At 31.5% G+C, this 18330-nt stretch overlaps 2 protein-coding genes across 6 annotated transcripts in view; one reads left to right on the top strand and one right to left on the bottom strand.

The window, feature by feature from the left end:
* The window catches only part of LOC127066898 (zwei Ig domain protein zig-8), an 87744-nt gene that overhangs the window by 64388 nt on the left and 5026 nt on the right, over positions 1 to 18330 (top strand). For all 5 annotated transcript variants that reach the window (XM_051001159.1, XM_051001158.1, XM_051001155.1 and 2 more), the window contains exons 3-4: positions 10171 to 10337; positions 18019 to 18229. In XM_051001159.1, the coding sequence (XP_050857116.1) occupies positions 10176 to 10337; positions 18019 to 18229 (373 nt within the window). In that variant the 5' untranslated portion in view covers positions 10171 to 10175. The remainder of the gene's footprint in view (positions 1 to 10170; positions 10338 to 18018; positions 18230 to 18330) is intronic.
* LOC127066907 (uncharacterized) overlaps positions 10361 to 18330 on the bottom strand; it is a 28461-nt gene continuing 20491 nt past the window's right edge. Inside the window, exon 6 of the mRNA XM_051001173.1 lies at positions 10361 to 10867. The gene's annotated coding sequence lies outside the window, so the exon portion shown is untranslated. The remainder of the gene's footprint in view (positions 10868 to 18330) is intronic.

The raw sequence follows: 18330 nt of genomic DNA, 5'->3' as shown, positions 1-18330 counted from the left end.
TAAATCACGAATTTCTATTTGGCACGTTTAAAAATGATAAAGATTTGTCAACTAATCAAACAAAAAATTATTTAAAAAAATATATCTGTATATATATATATATATATATATATATATATATGAAATTACTTATCATTCAATCTTTTCAAAGGCGATAACTTAAAATTCCAAACGAATAATAATTTTTATCGATCGCTAAAAAAAAAAGGAAAGAATAACGAAAGAAGAAAAAAAAAGAAAACCCGTTCAAACAAAATATCTCAGCAATGTCTTCATTAAGACTAATGCAGTCGTGGAAACAAAGTGTACGTGACACGATCGTAGAAATTGTTCGAATTTTTAGTCGACATAGAACGAAAAGTACGTGATCACGATGCTGGTCCACGTTCGTCGATTCTCGTTTGTGAATTCCTACCGAATATCTTCTCGTTCGATCGACAAATATAGAGATAGTTGCTGCATTTACGAATGAATTTTTTTCTGATCTTTCTTTCATAATGTTAAAATTCATACATATATATATATATATTATGTACCTACATACAAACGAACAAAGTATAGTAATGAAAATGACTATTTCATTCCTTTGTTTTCTTCCTATTTATATTTCTTTTCTTTTCTATTTTTTTTTTTTTTTTTATCACATTAAAATTCTATTTGAAGCTAATCGAGGATAATGATTCGTCTAGTCTAGACCAGTCTATCGAAGGTTACATCGATGCTAATGAACTTTCTTTCGATATCGATAGCACCAATTTTAGAATCTTTCATTATCGATACATACGTTAAGACACGTTGGTATCTAATTCCTAAGGGTTACATTACTTAGCTAGAAACTTCGTCCTCTGGGAAGATTAGAAGTTACGGTCCATTAACGCCCTCGCTAAGATTCACTACTTTACGATAATGCACTTGCTCATTAACGCTACCGTGTATAATCCTACTACTAATATCATATAGATTATATTAAAATATCGAATATATTCGTTAGCCATAATACCTAGAATTTTATTTTACTTTAATCAAAATTTACCGTTTATCAATAATTAATTTCCATAATGCAGATTGATTTTAAATATGAAAGATTTTTAATTGTGTTCTCTCTTTTATTTCTTTTTCTGTTTTTTTCTTCCTTTTTTTTTGTTTGCACTCCGATGTGACGTTTCATTAAGTGAACATTGAAATGATGAAAAAATGAATAAAAAAATAAATCAGAGTTGACCTCTAATAAATTATAAATAGGGGAAAAAATGAGAGGGAGGACAAATACAAGGCCTAAGTATGACGACAAAAATTGGGATATGATTAAATGGAAAGAGAAAGAAAAGAAAAAAAAAGAAAGAAAAACGGAAAGAAAAAAAAGATGTATTATTGGAAAAAAATGGCCTCGTTACAATGAGGATAATACCGTATATTTCGACAATAAAAGGTATATTATAACAACATACTATAGAAATTCGTAGATTATTTTCGAAATATACGTGTACGTGTATCTGTTCATATATGTATACGTAAAAAAATCGAATTAGTATAGTTCACATATAAAGGATAATATTGAAAAAAAAAAAAGACAAAAATTCAGATCACGACGAAGAAAGTTGAGTCATATTGAACGAAAAAAAAATAAATAAATAAATAAAAAATTCATAGTTAAAAAAAGAAACGAAAAGAAAAAATTAATACAGGGAAGAAAAAAGACTACTATCAGAACAACGGCGATGGCCTCGTTACAATAAAGATAATACGTGTTTTGATGATAGGAATATACTAGAAATTCGTTGAGAATTTACGAGCAGTTATCGTCTTACGGCAGGTACTCCGTTCGTGCCAATAACTCGTCGTGAAAGGGATGGGGGTAGAGAGGATATGAGGGGGTGGGTTGGTTGGTCGGTTGGTTGGTTGGTTGGTTGGTTGGTTTGTCGGAGGTTGAGAAGGCTAGGAAACGGAGGCACATTGTAGGTAGCATAGTAGTAGCAGTAATAGTAGTTGCAACAGTAGTAGTAGTAGTAGTAGTAGTAGTAGTAATAGTAGTAGTAGTAGTAGTAGTAGTAGATATATGTATGTATACAGCTCGTAAAAATAATTTCTTGTTTTCTCTTCGAAAGTATCTCTCTCTCTCTCTCTCTCTCTCTCTCTCTCTCTCTCTCTCTCTTCTGCCTCTCTCCTCTCGTTCGACGCCTATGGTTTTTATAAAGAGGTCCCACGGGTGGAAAAGCTTGCTAGAAGAGCTTTTTCTTTCTTTTTATTTTTCTTTTTTCACAATTTTCTTTTCTTTTCCTTTCCTATTCCTTTTTTCCTTTTTTTTTTATACTTCTCTCCTTCTTCTCCCCACTCTTCTTGCCAACGAGAAAACACATAGGTACGTACCGACGTTATAACGGTGTGTGCTCATGAAAGGCTGCTGGATAGAACGGAAAAAGAGAGAAAAAAGAAAAAGAACAGGAATAAAAATAAAGGAACAAGAGAAAAAAGAAAGAAACCAGAAGGGAGAAAGAAAAGAAGTAAGAAAAAGCGTAACGAAGAAAGAAGGGTAGGGGAAGAGAGAGAGAGAGAAAGAGAAAGAAAATGGAGGGTCAAACGTTTAATGTTCTTGTTCGATGTTTTACTCTCCCCCCTTTTTTTTCTTTCTCATTTTTTCTTTTATTTTTTTCTTTCTCTTTCTTTATATGAGACACAAATGTCTCGTGTTTAATCGCGTGTTACCAATATATTTATGAGAGCGGAAGCATTCAGGGAAGAAAAATTCGAGTGGTAGAGAAAAAGAGAGAGAGAGAGAAAGAGAGAGAAAGAGAGAGAGAAGGGAAAAGAGAGAAAACGTCTATTTACGTCATCAAATATTTTCATCGAAGTCACTAAATGAAAATTCCACGGTGATATTTTTAGTACGACAATTTCGAGCGCAGCATCAACCAACATTCCCGTTCATTATCTTTCCACTCTCGCGTTCGCGAAGGGACCAATAAAAAGATGAGTGGCAAGGGGAGAGAGAGGGAAAAAAAAGAAAGAAAAACAAGGAAAGGAAAAAAAGAGAGAGCAAGAAAAAAAAATGAGGAAGAAAAAGGGGGCAGAAAAAAGGGGTATACGAACGAGAATAAACGAATTAACGGGTGGAACCGAACGAAAACTCGATCGAATCGCTAACTTGACACCGATTTTCTCCGACAAAAATTTCAAACGCAAATCCGATTAAGCTCGCAGTTTTACGAATCAGTAGGATTAACCTTGCATCCTGGCTGTCGCATCCATCGAGAATAAAAAAAAAAAAGAAGAAAAAAGAAAGTTAACGGGAAAGTTTGTAATCACTTAATATTAGTATATCGATTAAAACGATATCGATGGATCGTGGAATTATTATGACGAACATTGACTTTCATTGGTTTTTTTTTCTTTTTTTTTTCTCTTTTTCTCTTTGTTTTTAAGCCGATCTTTCGTAAAACTGGCCTTATCAATTTTCTCCTGCTTTAATTCATTTCATTCATTCATATCCTTTTGTCTCTTTCTCCCTTTCTCTCTTTCTCTCTTTCTCTCTCTCTCTCTCTCTCTATTTATCCCCTTTTTATTCTTTGAACTTATTACGTGGAAATTAAATCACTATGGGTAAATAATAAAATTAACAAACAATGATATACGAACGATATTTCTTTATAGATCATTATCATCGACAAATATCAAGCTAAAGATCTGACGAAGCACCGAGCTCGGTTAAAATAATGATATATGGTATTGGGTATTATTTGAACAACGGTATATAGAGTGAGAAAGAGAGAAAGAGAAAGAGAAAGAGAAAGCAAGAGAATGAGAGACCTAGAAACAGAGAGAATAGAGAGAAAAAAGAGAGAGAGAGATAGACAGATAGAGAAATAGAGAGATAGAGATAGAAAACGAGAAGAGAATGGGAGAAGTGGCCGGATTAAATTCTCTGACGAAGCGTAAGCGATCGATCGGTGAAGCTGGCGATGGTGTCCGGTATCGCTTTGTTTTTGACCCTGGTAATCTATCGTTGTCTTCTGCCAATATCACAACGAGCAACATCCGAAATAACAAGAGAGACTACTTTCTCTAGTTCTCGCCCCATGATTTCTAAAGTTTTCCGAATGGTTAGACAAATAATGATTGCCCTAGGTTGACCCTGTAACCTAGAAAATTTCATCCATCGTCATTATTTTCTCACGATTTCTTTTTTTCTTATTCTTGGTTTCTTCTTCTTCTTTTTTTTCTTTCCTTATTCCTTTCCTTCTTCCTTTCTTTTTTTTCTTTCTTCCTTCCTTTCTTCCTTCCTTGCTTCCTTCTTTACTTCTTTTATTTTTCTCAATCGACACGATAAATTCTTACGACGAGAGCTCGAAGAAGTCGATATTCTCTATGAAATCTTTCCATAAGATTTCCCATTCGATGAATTTAATCGTTGAAAAGGAACCCATGTATAGTTTGACAATTTGCTGAGATGGCATATAAATTTCTCGGAAATCTTATTATTTTTTTATATTTTTATTTATTTATTTATTTCTCTTTCTTCGAATTAATCTCTATAAATAATCTTAACACCGTGGATATTATTTATGTTCTAAAACGCGTTATGATTGATCTAAGTAAAGATATTATCTATGAAGAGATTTGTGCAAAAAAATTTTCAATATTTTTTTTTCTTTATACCACTACACAATACATATATTAATCTTTCCATCGACGATATCTTTATCTTATTACTAAATAATAGAAACAATATTGTGTTTGTATAAAGCTTTTAACTATTCTCTAATCGCCGATCAAATTTATAGTTTGCTCTTTGATTCTGTCGTTTCTACTGGAAGATTAGCATTTTCTCTTAATCCTAATGAAGCTATATAAACGTGAATGCAAGACTATATGTAGATGTAAGTACTCTCTCTCTCTCTCTCTCTCTTTCTCTCTCTATATACCTATTCCTATTTCTCTATCTCTATCTCTCTCGCACAATTACTCGATCAACCGAAAGCAATAGGATTCCGTATAACTGTAAGAAGCTTCTCTGCGATTTGAGTCTTTAGACTACGTTCGTCGCTTAATGTGGAAACTTGAAACGATCGAGAGCTTTCTCTATCTCTCTCTTTCTCTCTCTCTCTCTCTCTCTCTCTGTCTGTCTGTCTGTCTCTTTCTGCATCTCCCAAATTTCTATACTCAAGCAGATGTGCTTTCAGTCGATCGTTGTTCAACGGCATACCCATATCCGTAGAGCGGCGTACATACTAATCAGGCACGATTCAATACAGTAATTTCACCTTAATGATTGCATTCGATAAATTCATCGGGACAACGGACCTCTCCGACTAACTAATTATTATATAAGAGCGTTTAGGAACTCGTCTATAATATCTCGCATATAATCGATATTATAACAAGATCCATTTACTCCATATATACATAATATTATATAACAAGTGAAATATAGTTAAACTATATCTCACTTTCATATAAAATATTATCAGTGATTAATTTCACCTATTTAATGTCATCACGTTTAAGTCTATTTCCTTTTCCTCGATCAATTAACTAACGCGTGGGCAATCGAAACCACAGAACTCCGTAGCACTCCTTATTTCTTCCCTTCTCGGATAAAGTGAAGAAATAAAGAGGGATAGAAAGGGAAGAAAGATAGAAAGGAAGACATACAGACAAAAATAAATAAGGAAAGAAAGAAAGAAAGAAAGAAAGAAAGAAAGAAAGAGAAAGGAAGTTCTTCAACTTTTATACTACTGATCCAGGTAATCTATTGCGACCCTTCGACATCCAGACAACAAAAGAGACGCTTTTAGGATCGCACAAGCGAAAAGGCGAATTCCCTGTAGTCGCCAAAACTCATCCCCTTCTCTCTCTCTCTCTCTCTCTTTCTGTCTATCTATCTCTGTCTATCTCTCTCAGTTCCATAAAGTGATCCTCTATAGTCACGGTTTGAGACTTTCTCCATGTTACTAGAGAGAGAAAGAGAGAGACGAAAATAAAGAGAGATGTTCTCTCGTTATCGTTCCAATTGCCATCGCCAAAAGTTTCACCGATCGAGCCATCCTTATTTTCCTTCTTCCCCCTCTTCTTCTTCTTCTTCTTTTTTTTTTTACAGGGATCCAGGTATCTTTCTTTCTAAATCGCGGTTGAGACTCGTGAAAATGTGCTTTTCGATAACCAAACGGAAAAGGGAATACAAAGACAAAAAGAAATAAGAAAAATAGAAGAACATATATATGGAAATACATATATACATATATATATATATATAAAGAGAGAGAGAGAGAGAGAGAGAAAATATATATATGTACATATATATAGAGAGAGAGAGGTAAAGAGAGGAACGGAGGAGAAATTCGCAAGGCAGGAAACGAAGTTGGCTTGAACCATTGGGAAGAAGAGTAGAGAGGGATATATGGGAAAGGAGAGAAAGAGGGAGAGAAAAAGGGGGAGGGGGAGATGAGGTCGGCCAGTTAACGGTACCGCAGGGGACGAAATAGGATTCTGCGGTGGCCGGCCAAATTCGCCGCTGTCCTTCACTGTCCAGAAAGATCTTTCTGCTTCTGGGTCGTAACAGACGAGCAGTGGTAGCACCTACCCTTTTCCTTTTATTCTTTCTCTTTCACATATATATGTGGGCGTGTGTATGAGTGTGTGGGTGTACTCTTACATATAAATCCAGATATACACTCCTAAAGTAAGTCCCACATATTACGAAACACCCTATATATACACCCACATATATACATTTCCTTACGTATATATATATATATATATATATATATATATATATATATATACGTTTCCTAGATGAACCTAAAATAATTATAACGTTTGCCAAAACCATTTCGACTTCCTTTTACTACTTATATGTTGATTTTTATTTTATAGAAGAGAGAGAGAGAGAGAGAGAGAGAGAGAGAGAGAGAGAGATTATTCGTGAATACTCTTATATATATAGTTGTTGAGATAAGAGGAGGTCGTCGATAGCATCGTTTGGTGAAACGTGACGATAGACACGTCTTCAAGAGATGAGATGAAGCTTTAGTTCTTAACTTGTATACTAGAAAATCCTTTCTCTCTTACTTTCTCTCTCTCTCTCTCTCTCTCTCTCTCTCTCTCTCTCTCTCTCTCTCTCTCTCTCTCTCTCTCTCACTATTCTTCAGCAAAGTTATAGTTTATCTAATATAATAATGTATTTTTGCTTGTACCTATTCTAATTTTTCCTGTTTGATAATTTCTGATGTTTGATCAAATAATTTTTGTTCTTTTTTATTCTTTTTTTTTTATATTCTTTTACTTTTACTTCTATTCGTTGTTTTCTTTTTCTTTCTATTGTTTCCAATAAATAATTTTTTTTTCTTAAAAGATCCACGCGTCACAAACGCCGCTTATTTTTTTTTCTCTTTTCGCAAGCAACGAATCCAATGTCTCCCGATTAAAATTCCTATCGGCTATGATTTATGTATATTTTAAAAGTGTCTGTTATTTTATATATAGCTTAAAATACGATTTTGCTTATACATATATATACATATATACATATGTATACATCTTTTTTTTTCCTAATAGAAAATTTATTGGAAACATTGACACGTTATGGCCATTGTTATCGTTCAAGTGTCATCGTGAGGTACTTGTCATTGATATTACTTGAGTATTCTTAAAGAGCATAAAAAACAGACAGACAATATAAAAGTACGAGCACTTAAATGCTTAACATTGTGACTCTACGTTAAACTCGATAATAAAAACTGTCCACGTCCATGAAGATGTTTTCACGATGATATTTATGCATTGAGAATAAAGACCTGCTGCATTGTCTGTCTGTATATGTATGTTTGTGTATGCACGTGCGTACGCATGTATGTATGTTTTTCAATGGCGATGTTGTTCCACTTTTCTACGAACGATATTCGAAAGAATGAAAGGAAATTCGCTTTCGTAATGGCAATCATCGTTCACAAAACGATGAAAAAAGAAAAAAAAACCGAAAAAGAAAAAAGCATTTGGTTCATCTCCGTTTGCGTCAAGATGACTTTAAAAAATGAGTATAACTTCCGCGTGGTTATTCTTTTTTCATTATTCTTCTTTGGGAGAGGGTATTTTCCTTTTTTTATTATTTTTTATTTTTTCGAAAAAACCAAGCAAAGAGAAATGAAAGATAAAAAAGAAAGAAAATAAGAAGCAAAAAATAGCTGAATCAAGAGGAAATTTTTGCTTTCCTGATTTCTAATTCCATTATTTGTAAGAAAGCTTATATACGTTATGTGAAATAGCAATTTGATGAACGATGTAATCTAATTCTTTCTCTCTTTCTTTCTATTTCACACAGACAATGCACACACATACAGACAGACATACAGAGCCACACAAATATACATACATTTTTCCAACGTTATTGAATATTCCTTAATTTATTCATCAATCTCTCTCAATGCAATCGGACGGTAAATTATTTTACAATAACAACACGAACAAGAGATAGATAGAGGAAGATAAAGAGAGAGAGAGAGAGAAAGAGAGAGATAGATAGAGAAAGAGATAGAGTAGTCAAAAAGCAAACAAACAGTCAGTCAGATAGATAATTGTCCAATGGTAAAGACAGTAATTAAACATGATAATAATTAGAATATCCGAGCTCTTTGTTAATGTTTCTCCCTTTCCCATCGAATGTTTGTTATCGTTGAATTTAATAATGAAACTGTGAAAGCATGGCCAACCAAATTTGTTGTTAACTGGGGCAGAAATCGGGGAAACGTCGAATTTAAAATGCAGATGTAAGCAGTTCCGCTAAGTATTCTTCTAACGACAAGCGACGAGCGCTCTTGTTATCCGTTCGTATCTATGAAATTAGTTCGGTCATTTTGAAATGTTCCCGACGAAGGAAATGAAATGTTTAAAACTGTATATAATGCTTAGATGCTAATCTAACTATAAATGTTCGCAATCTTAATATAAAATAGTTATATAAAATCATATATACCCACACACACATACGTGTGCGCGCGTATGCATGTATAAAACAGTATAATTTTATTAGAGTAAAAAAAAAGCTTATGAGGAAAAACAAAAATAAAAAAATAGAGAGACAGAGAGAGAGAGAGAGAGAGAGAGAGAGAGAGAGAGAGAGAGAGAGAGAGAGGGAGAGAAATAAAAAGAGAAAAAGAAAGGGAAAAAAATTTGCGGATGACTATTTTTTTTCACTCGAAAAACCACTCATCGAAGCTTCCATTAGTCGTTCGAACACAATGTAAGCACTTAACGAAATTGACGTTACCGTCGAGAAGAGTGGTCCGTTCAGCGAATATACTGACGGCCAACGTAATACGATATATCGCGTTTAATCGTATAACGAGAGGGTAAAACCGCACCGGGGGTGTACTTTGACGTTGCGATTTATTGCACGCTACGAACTACGAATTATCCTCAAATCTATCGCTCAACGTTAATCTACTAGCGGAGTTTTGAAAAGAAAAATTATAACGTCCGATAACGAGAAAGAAAAGTTTCTTTCTCGTTCTCTTCTTCTTCTTCTACTTCTTCTTCTTTTCTTACTTACTTAGGTTCCGTCCGTTCGTACCTTACTACCTACTCGAAATTAATTTCCGTCAACGCCTTGGACTCGCGGGATCCTTTCTAATTACAATTAATATGAAAATCTTCTTAATATTCATTACGAATAGTCTATCTCTCCCTCTCTCTTTCTCTCTCTCTCTCTCTCTCTCTCTCTCTCTGTCTCTCTTTGTATTTAATTGTTTCTCAGTAACGTCGTCGAATTTGTAAAATTATAATAACGAAAGGAAAAAGAAGAAGAAGAAGAAGAGAAAAGAAGAAGAACTTGAAACAAAAAATAATTCTAATATTTTAAACGTCAATCTATTTATTCATGCGAAACAAAAAGTAAAAAGATAAAACAGATAAACAGAGAAAGAGAGAGAGAGAGAGACAAAGATTCATATCCAACAATTAATAAAAAAAAGAAAAAAAAATCCTTCGACATATCTAATTAAATAATTATTCAACTATAATATCTCATTCTATTTTCAATAAAGCCAAAAAAGAAAACCGATCGATCCAATCGAGCTTTCCTTTCTTGTAATAAAAAATTTATGAAAGAAAAGGATTAAAAGAAAAAAAGAAGTCTGACAGATCCGGTAATACTTCCTTCTTTTTTTTCTTTTCTTACAGGCGCCATGGTATCCTCTTCGCGAAACTTTCGTACCGACTTCTTGGAGGAATGGCCTACGCCAGGTACCGCGCCCATTTTCGACTCTTCCATGCAATCGAACTTCACCGGCTTAGTGGGCAAAACCGTGCATCTCGTCTGCAAAGTCAAGAACTTGGGAAACCGTACGGTAAGCCACTAAGTTCAACGAATTTTCTTACCTTAGACGAGTTCCTTCTAATACCGTTACCGAATAATATCATTCTCAGCTCGGGAAGATCTTATATACATACATACATACATACATACATATATATATATATATATATATATATATATATATATATGTACCTTCCAAGGGATCACCTTCTTCTACTTTTTCCTCTATACTTTTACTTCTTTCTCATCTTTTATATTTGCCAGACTTATAGAGCTAAGGATATTTTCGGATAAAGGATAGAAAATTTACGAAATGGCTATAGAAGAGAAGACCGATCGATCGATTTAATCGGGATTCTTTCTTCAACTTTTTTTTTCTTTTTCTTTTTCTTTTTCTTTTTCTTTTTCTTTTTCTTTTTCTTCATCCTTCGATTCATTTTTCTCAACTTTCTTTTTTCTCGTTTCTTTTTCTCTTACTTTTTTTTTCTCTTTCTCTCTCTCATTTTTTTCTTCTTCCTTTTCTTCACATAGCAAAAAGAAATATCCGCAGAGCCTTAGAATCTGAAAAAAGCATCGATTAGTCTGGTCATTTCTTTCTTTTTTGCTTTTTTATTTCAATTTCATTCGAAAAGTATATTCGAAGAAAAAAAAAGAAAAATATTTCAATGAAATTTCATAGGATTCTCTTCTAAAGAATTCTCGATAGCACTGCATATATAATTTTATTGAAAATTCTAATTCTTTAAGAAAATCAACTCGTCTGAACATTGTTGTGTATGTAAATGGTATTAGACAATTTTCCTAATTAAGAATAGTCTTTCTCATTAAAAATATACCTTATGTAAACATATGTATTTAAATATAATTAATAATAATCGTTCTCGTTAAAATCAACAAAGAAAAAAGAAAAAGAAACCAGAAGGTATAATTTTTGATATCATTTTTGATAATTGAAAGGGAAAAAGTTCAAAGTGTAATACTTAAACATAGCATACGTTTAGTTAAAGAACTCAAAATATTTTTAATTGATCATAATTCTTCTCATTAAAAATATACTTTGTACATATATATATATACATACATACATACATATATAAATATTATTAAATAGTCATAATTAATAATAACCTTTTTCATTAAAATGAATAAAAAAAGAATATTAAAGATATAGTTTTTTTTTCATAGAAGATATACTTTTTGATAACTAAAAAGGACTAAAAAATTCAAACTAATTAAATACACATACGTATATGTAATTGAAGAACAAAAAATATCCCTAATTAATTCTGATCTTTCTCATTAAAAATAAACCTTTATAATTAATATTTATTCTTCTCATAAAAAAAAAAGAAAAAGAAAAAATTCTTAATAATTGCGAAACAAAAAAGATTCATATACATATATATATATCATCGAGTACCAATACTTATCAACATATAAATAATCGTGATTAATATTAATCCTTTTCATTAAAATAAATAAAAAGAAAGGAAACAAAAAACTATAATTCTTAATAATTATCAAGTAAAAAAGATTTAAATTACTTGAATACACACGCGCACACACATAAATACACTTATACATACACATATATATTTTACATATATATAGTTAAAAAGGGACATGTAAGGAATGCGCAATTTCCAACTTAGATGATCCAAGATAAAACGTTCTTTCGTGAGGCCGAGTGAGTATTCGTATAAATCCTTTTATCTCCCTCGCGTAGCCAAGGAAAAGGTGATATAGAGTTGCCCTCAACCAATCTACCAACCTACCCCGTTGCTTTCCGTTAAAAATCGAGCAGCCCCATTTTATATGACCATTATATACCCAGTGGGATTCGGAGAAAGCGTTAACCGTTCGGATTACTCGGCTCTGCTGGACCATTCGTTCGACTTTATTCCTTCGAACGAACGAACGCATTTCCATTCATCGATATTCCTTTCTCTCTCTTTCTCTTTCTATCTATCTATCTATCTATCCATCTATCTATCTATCTATCTATCTATCTATCTATCTTCCTCTCTCTCTTTTTTTCTCTGTCTGCTTCATAGAAAAATCTTCTTTCTTTGGATTACGTATCGAACGATCCGTCAAATCATTACTATGGTTGATGAGATCATTTTTATAAAATAATAAAAAAATAAAGAAAACAAAAATGCACACTCGTACATATAGGTATATTAATAAATGTGTATATATATATATGTGTGTGTGTGTGTAATTAAATTAAAATTTTTCTCCGCGTTATTTATCATGGATTTATCGTATCGTTAATTTATCGTTAATTAAATTTCTTTTAAAGAATATGTATGTGCACGTATGAAATGATAAATTATTTTAATGTGCAATAATTACAATGCAGAAATTTAATAACAATTATATACTAGGAAATTATTTCAAGCCTCGCGTATTTGTACTACGCGGACACATGAGATAAAAAAAAAAAGAAAGAAAAAAGAGAACGAAAAAACAAAATAGAAAAAAAAAGAGAAATTAAATCATGTCAAAGTTGAACCTAAAATAAATCCGAAAGATATAATTATAATGAGAAAGGTTTACTAACAATTTTTAATACTCCATTGGAAGACTATAAAAAAACTCTTCGCACGTATGCATGTCCTCTATTATAAAAAAAATATTAATAAAACGGATGTCGCGATCGTCGGGATGATCGTCGAAGAAGAAAAAAAGAAAAAGAAAAAAAAGGAAAAAAAAAAGATAGGAAAATAATTATACGGTGCGAAAAATGTTTAACAAATAATCTTCTATACTAGAATATTAGAAGATTATTATTAAAGGTCTTCGCATATACATACATATGTTCTATATTAAACGTTACATGAAACGTGTCAGAATTATCGAGATATATCTCTTCCTCTCTGAGTTTCGTGAATAGTCTATATAATTCGATCATAACTCACTATCTATTGTCGATTGTTCAAGCTAATTAATTAATGCATTGTCCATTGGATAATGATGCATTGAACGTCGATTACGATTTTCGATTATCACGGTATGTACATACATATATCACTTTGCCGTGGAAGATAAGTGCTAATAAAAATGCAAACTCGGTTTTGCACGATTAAACGATGCCATTATCGTTACGAGAGTGTATCAACAACGGATTTCTTATCGTCCTTGAATAAACGGGCGAGTTGATTATGTATCTTCCTGTCCGGAAGCTGTCAGACACTCGGCCTGTCTTCTCTACCTTGTAGTATCTCTACCCTATATCCTAGCTATATCATATATCATAAGAGATCATGTTGCACCAAAGTTCTAACGAAAATGATAAATGCTTCGAAATGAGGATTAAACTTAAAGCTAGAGTTTGCTTCGGGCATTACCTAAAAGTCAGCAGACACGAGAAAAAAAAACGAGGAAACAAAAGCAACGATTTTATACCTTTTTATTTTTTCATTTTATATTTTATATTATGTTCTATCGTAGATCTTATAAATCGATTCAATAATCTTAATTCATATAAATGACTAGAATGATAAAAGGATGATAACCAAAAAATATTTAAGTTCGATTATTTTTCATTGCTATTGAATCGATTCATAAATGTGTGATTATTTTTATAGCTTGCATAGATTAATTTATTGTTTTTAATATGACGTATTAAAACTTCCACTATTTTATCTAACTATCAAATTAATTTTTATATCACAGTATATATATGTGCATGTATATATTTATACTCGTTACGAATTCATCGGGTAAAATAATAAGAGAATGGTCGATTTCCAACGAGTTATGTGGATCGATTCGGTCATTTCTTCTACCATGAACGATTTCATGCGATGACACGTGGATTCCTATGGAATATCGGCAAACAATGGTGCGACTAATGGCGATGACACGAACGCATCATCTCGAGAACTTACGCCGTATCCGGCAACGCACTGAGACAGGACAATGCGAAATCTCCATGGTAACGTTTTACCGTCGAGTGAAGTCAAATCACCGCAAATTCCATCTCTCCAAATCCTCTATCTATCGATCGATCTATCTATCTATCTATCTATCTATCTATCTATCTATCTATCTATCTATCTATTTATCTTCTATCTATCTATCTTCGAACGTAACTCTGTCTTTCTCTTTCCTTCTTTCTTTCTCTTTTATAGTTAATTAAGACGAGCAATAATTTTTTTTAAATATTTTTGTCGAGGATTTCTTCGTTTAAAAATAAATAGTGAATCCCATTTAAAGATTCATTGGTAGTTGATTTATATTTAAATATATATAACACTTTATAAAGTGAATTCATGTATATTATATGTGTATATTTATATATTAAATTTATATTAATTATTAACTCACAAGGTAAAAGATATATTTAAAAAATATCTTCTGCTATAAATATATTAAAAAGTATGTATAACTTAATATAGAATTTATAGTTAGCACAATATATAGACAATTAGTATAGAGAAAGAGAGAGAGAGAGAGAGAGAGAGAGAGAGAGAGAAAGAGAGACAGAGTAATAATTTAATAAAGTAATAACTAAAGTTGATATTATATTCTATATTAACTTTCATATTAATTCTAACTAATTATTAACTCAACATTCAAAAATAAATATAAAATCATTCTATAAGAAACTATAACTTATTCATAATTCTATATTTATTATCATTACTATTAAAAGCATCCAAAACACACATCCACACACAGGCAAGTACTAATCGTATTAAAATCATAAAAAAAACAATATATTTGCTACTCTTATTACCGAAATATATTTGAAACACTTTAATTCGAACGAACTATACTTTCATTACCTGTCTTTCGAGAGGATAAAAAAGAAAAAAGGAGAAAGAAAAAAGAAAAAATAGAAGCAGCAGCAGAAGCAGCAGCAGCAGCAGCAGCAGCTTTAAAGGACATTTTCCGTTCATCAAGAAAATTCCCTGTTCCTGTGTTTGAGTGAAAAGAAGAAGATGAACGAAGATAAAAGATAAAAGATGGAAGATAAAAGAAGAAAGGAGAGTAAGAGTAGGATAGGAGAAGGAAAAGGAGGAGGAGGAGGAGTAGGAGGAGGAGGAAGAGGGGTGAGGAGGAGGAGGAGGGGAAGGAAAAGGGAGGAAGAGTTGAAAGCGTTCGAGTTACCCTCTTTTAATCTCGAGATTTAATTCCGCGTTAGGACGGAATTGGTACACTGCGTCGGAGAAGTAGGCAATAAACGCTCACCACCCTTCTTTCTTCCTCTCCTTCTTCATCCTCCTACTTCCTCCTACTTTCTTCTTTCTCTTTTTACCCCTTCTACCCCTCTTACCCCTATCCTTTTCTATCCTTTTTCAACTACCAGAGAGGAAATCGTTAACGATTCTTGTTGATGGAATTTTCTAAGTACCGGAATTAAATGTATTTATTGGTATTACTACTACTACTACTACTAATAATAATAATAGTAATACTCGATTAACAAGCCACATTTATTTCTCTTATTTTTATTTATTTTCTTATTTGTTTATTTTTTTTTTATTCTTTTTTCTTTAATTTATTTTGCTTCGTCAGATCTTTCTATTTCTCATTTGGTTTCTTTTCCTCTTTATTTCTTATTTTTTTTTTTTTTTATTTTTATTTCTCCTCTAACCATCAAAACTTCTAAACAATGATCATTTGTCATTATTTGATATTGACTTTATCGTTGGTAGAAGTAGTTAATAAAATTCTTTTACTTTTTACTCTTTTACTTCGAATTTCATCGGTGGTAGAAATGGAAAAGCTGAGTGATGAAAAAAAGAAGAGGAAAAGAAAATTATAATGAATAAACTAAAAGGAGCAAAAGTGTGAAAGTTGGGAGAAGCCAAGTTTTTGTTTCCCTTTAAATTTTCGATCGACGATAAAAACTTTTCGCAGTTACGTTAAAATCGTTCAACGTGCGTTCAAAAACGCATGGTCTATGTACAATATATATGCTCTTTCTGCACGCTTCAGCGTTCACTATACCGAAACCTTCAACTTCATTAACATACTTTTTCGTATGATCTCGTGCGAAATTCTATATAACCGAGTGAATTACGTAGCTACCTCATTACCAACTTTAGGATGAAAAAAAAAATAAAAAAAAAAAAAATAAAAAAAAAGAACCAAAGAGATCGTCAAGCGCAAAATGGTTCCAATCGTTAAACAAAATTTTGCCTTCTCGCGTTTACACAAAACTAAACTAAACTAACTCGTTAGTACGATAACATGGCTGACGATATCAAATCGTTTTGGACTCAACTATTTAACAAATATATCTGTTTTATTTTCAAATTTGCTATCTCTCTTTAACATCTGAACTTTCTCTTTCGATTTAAACCGATAAACGAAATATAATTATAAGATTAAAAATATCAAATAAAATCAATGAAAAAAATTATTTCTCTATAAACTTCTATAGTAGAAATGTAATAACATATTTGGCATTATTTCCAATAAAATTGTAACGATACATGTTAAGAAGATATATATCTAATAATTATCAAATCTAATAAAATGTTTCTAAAACGTAAAATTTTGTAAGAAAAGAAAAAGAACATTTCTAAATTATTTCTCTATAAATTATTACGAATCAAAAGTGTAAAATAAAATGCACTAAAAATATATATATATACATATACTTATATTAAAAATTTATTATCTTTTAAAAATATTGTTAATAAAACATTGCGACTAATTAATTTTAATAAAAATTTTCAATCGTTTAAATTAAAATACAATAACATCTATTAACATTTAATATCATTTGATAATTATTTATTATTTCCCGATGAATGTTTTGTTGTTTGTCTTGAAAATTAAAGGACTTACAATGACAGACTGAAAACAGTTCCGACTTCGATCGATGCTCGACAAAATATAACTGCCATTCTAAAGATATCGGCCGATAAAACTAAGTTTCCAGTCCATTAGCCGTTCCTTTGCTTCATCGATTTTAAATAGAGGAAGCTCCTCGGCAGCCGAGTAAATCGATAGGACGCGCGTATATCCGTCATGGCTCGGATATTTCATTTAATTATTGCGCTGAGTATCGGATTGCATCGTAAAAATATCTTTTTCCTACAATTTCTATATTTATCCATATGGACTTTAATAATAATATTATTACCATTGTTATTATTATTATTATTATTATTATTATTATTATTATTATTATTATTATTATTATTATTATTATTATTATTATTATTATCGAAAGCTTTTTCATGCGTAAAAATGGCGAAGAATTAATTTCATTGAAAATATTACAAATCGATTTAAAAATATTAAGATTAAAGCGGTGCATTCATTTATTCGATTCAACTTTAATATTATCTGTTATTATTCTTGTTATTGTTATTATTGTTATTATTATTAATACCATCATTATTATTATCGAGAGTTCTGTCACGTGTAATAATCGTAAAAAATTAATTTCATTTAAAATATTAAAGACCGATTGTAAGGATGATAAGGTTAAAGTCAATTCATCCATTTATCCGATTATACTGCAATAATATTACTGTAATTATTTTTATTATCATCCTGTGGGGTATTTTTATGTATAAAAATCTTGAAAAATTTAATTCATCGGAAATAATTCACGTTAATATGAAAAGTATAATTTTACGATGGAACTCGCTCGATTCTAGATTTAGTCTCGTATAATTTCAAAATGATTGATATCAATATATAAGATATAACAAAAAAAAAAGAAAAAATTCTTATTACAGGTGTCATGGGTGAGACATCGAGACGTACACTTGTTAACAGTTGGTCGTTACACTTACACGAGCGATCAACGTTTCGAAGCTCAGCACTTTCCACATACCGAAGATTGGACTTTAAAGATACGATATCCACAACGTAAAGATTCCGGGATTTACGAGTGCCAAATCTCGACGACACCACCTGTAGGACGTACTGTACATCTGACTATAGTCGGTGAGTCGAATCGACAAACATATCAACGATATTTGTTATACTACTTTGTTTACTGTTTCTATTTTCATTTCTTTTTTTCTTTGTTCTTAAATCTCTTTACT

The sequence above is a fragment of the Vespula vulgaris genome, chromosome 10 (assembly GCF_905475345.1).
Source record: "Vespula vulgaris chromosome 10, iyVesVulg1.1, whole genome shotgun sequence".
NCBI classification, from domain to species: Eukaryota; Metazoa; Arthropoda; class Insecta; order Hymenoptera; family Vespidae; genus Vespula; species Vespula vulgaris.
This window is presented reverse-complemented; position numbering and strand designations above follow the sequence as displayed.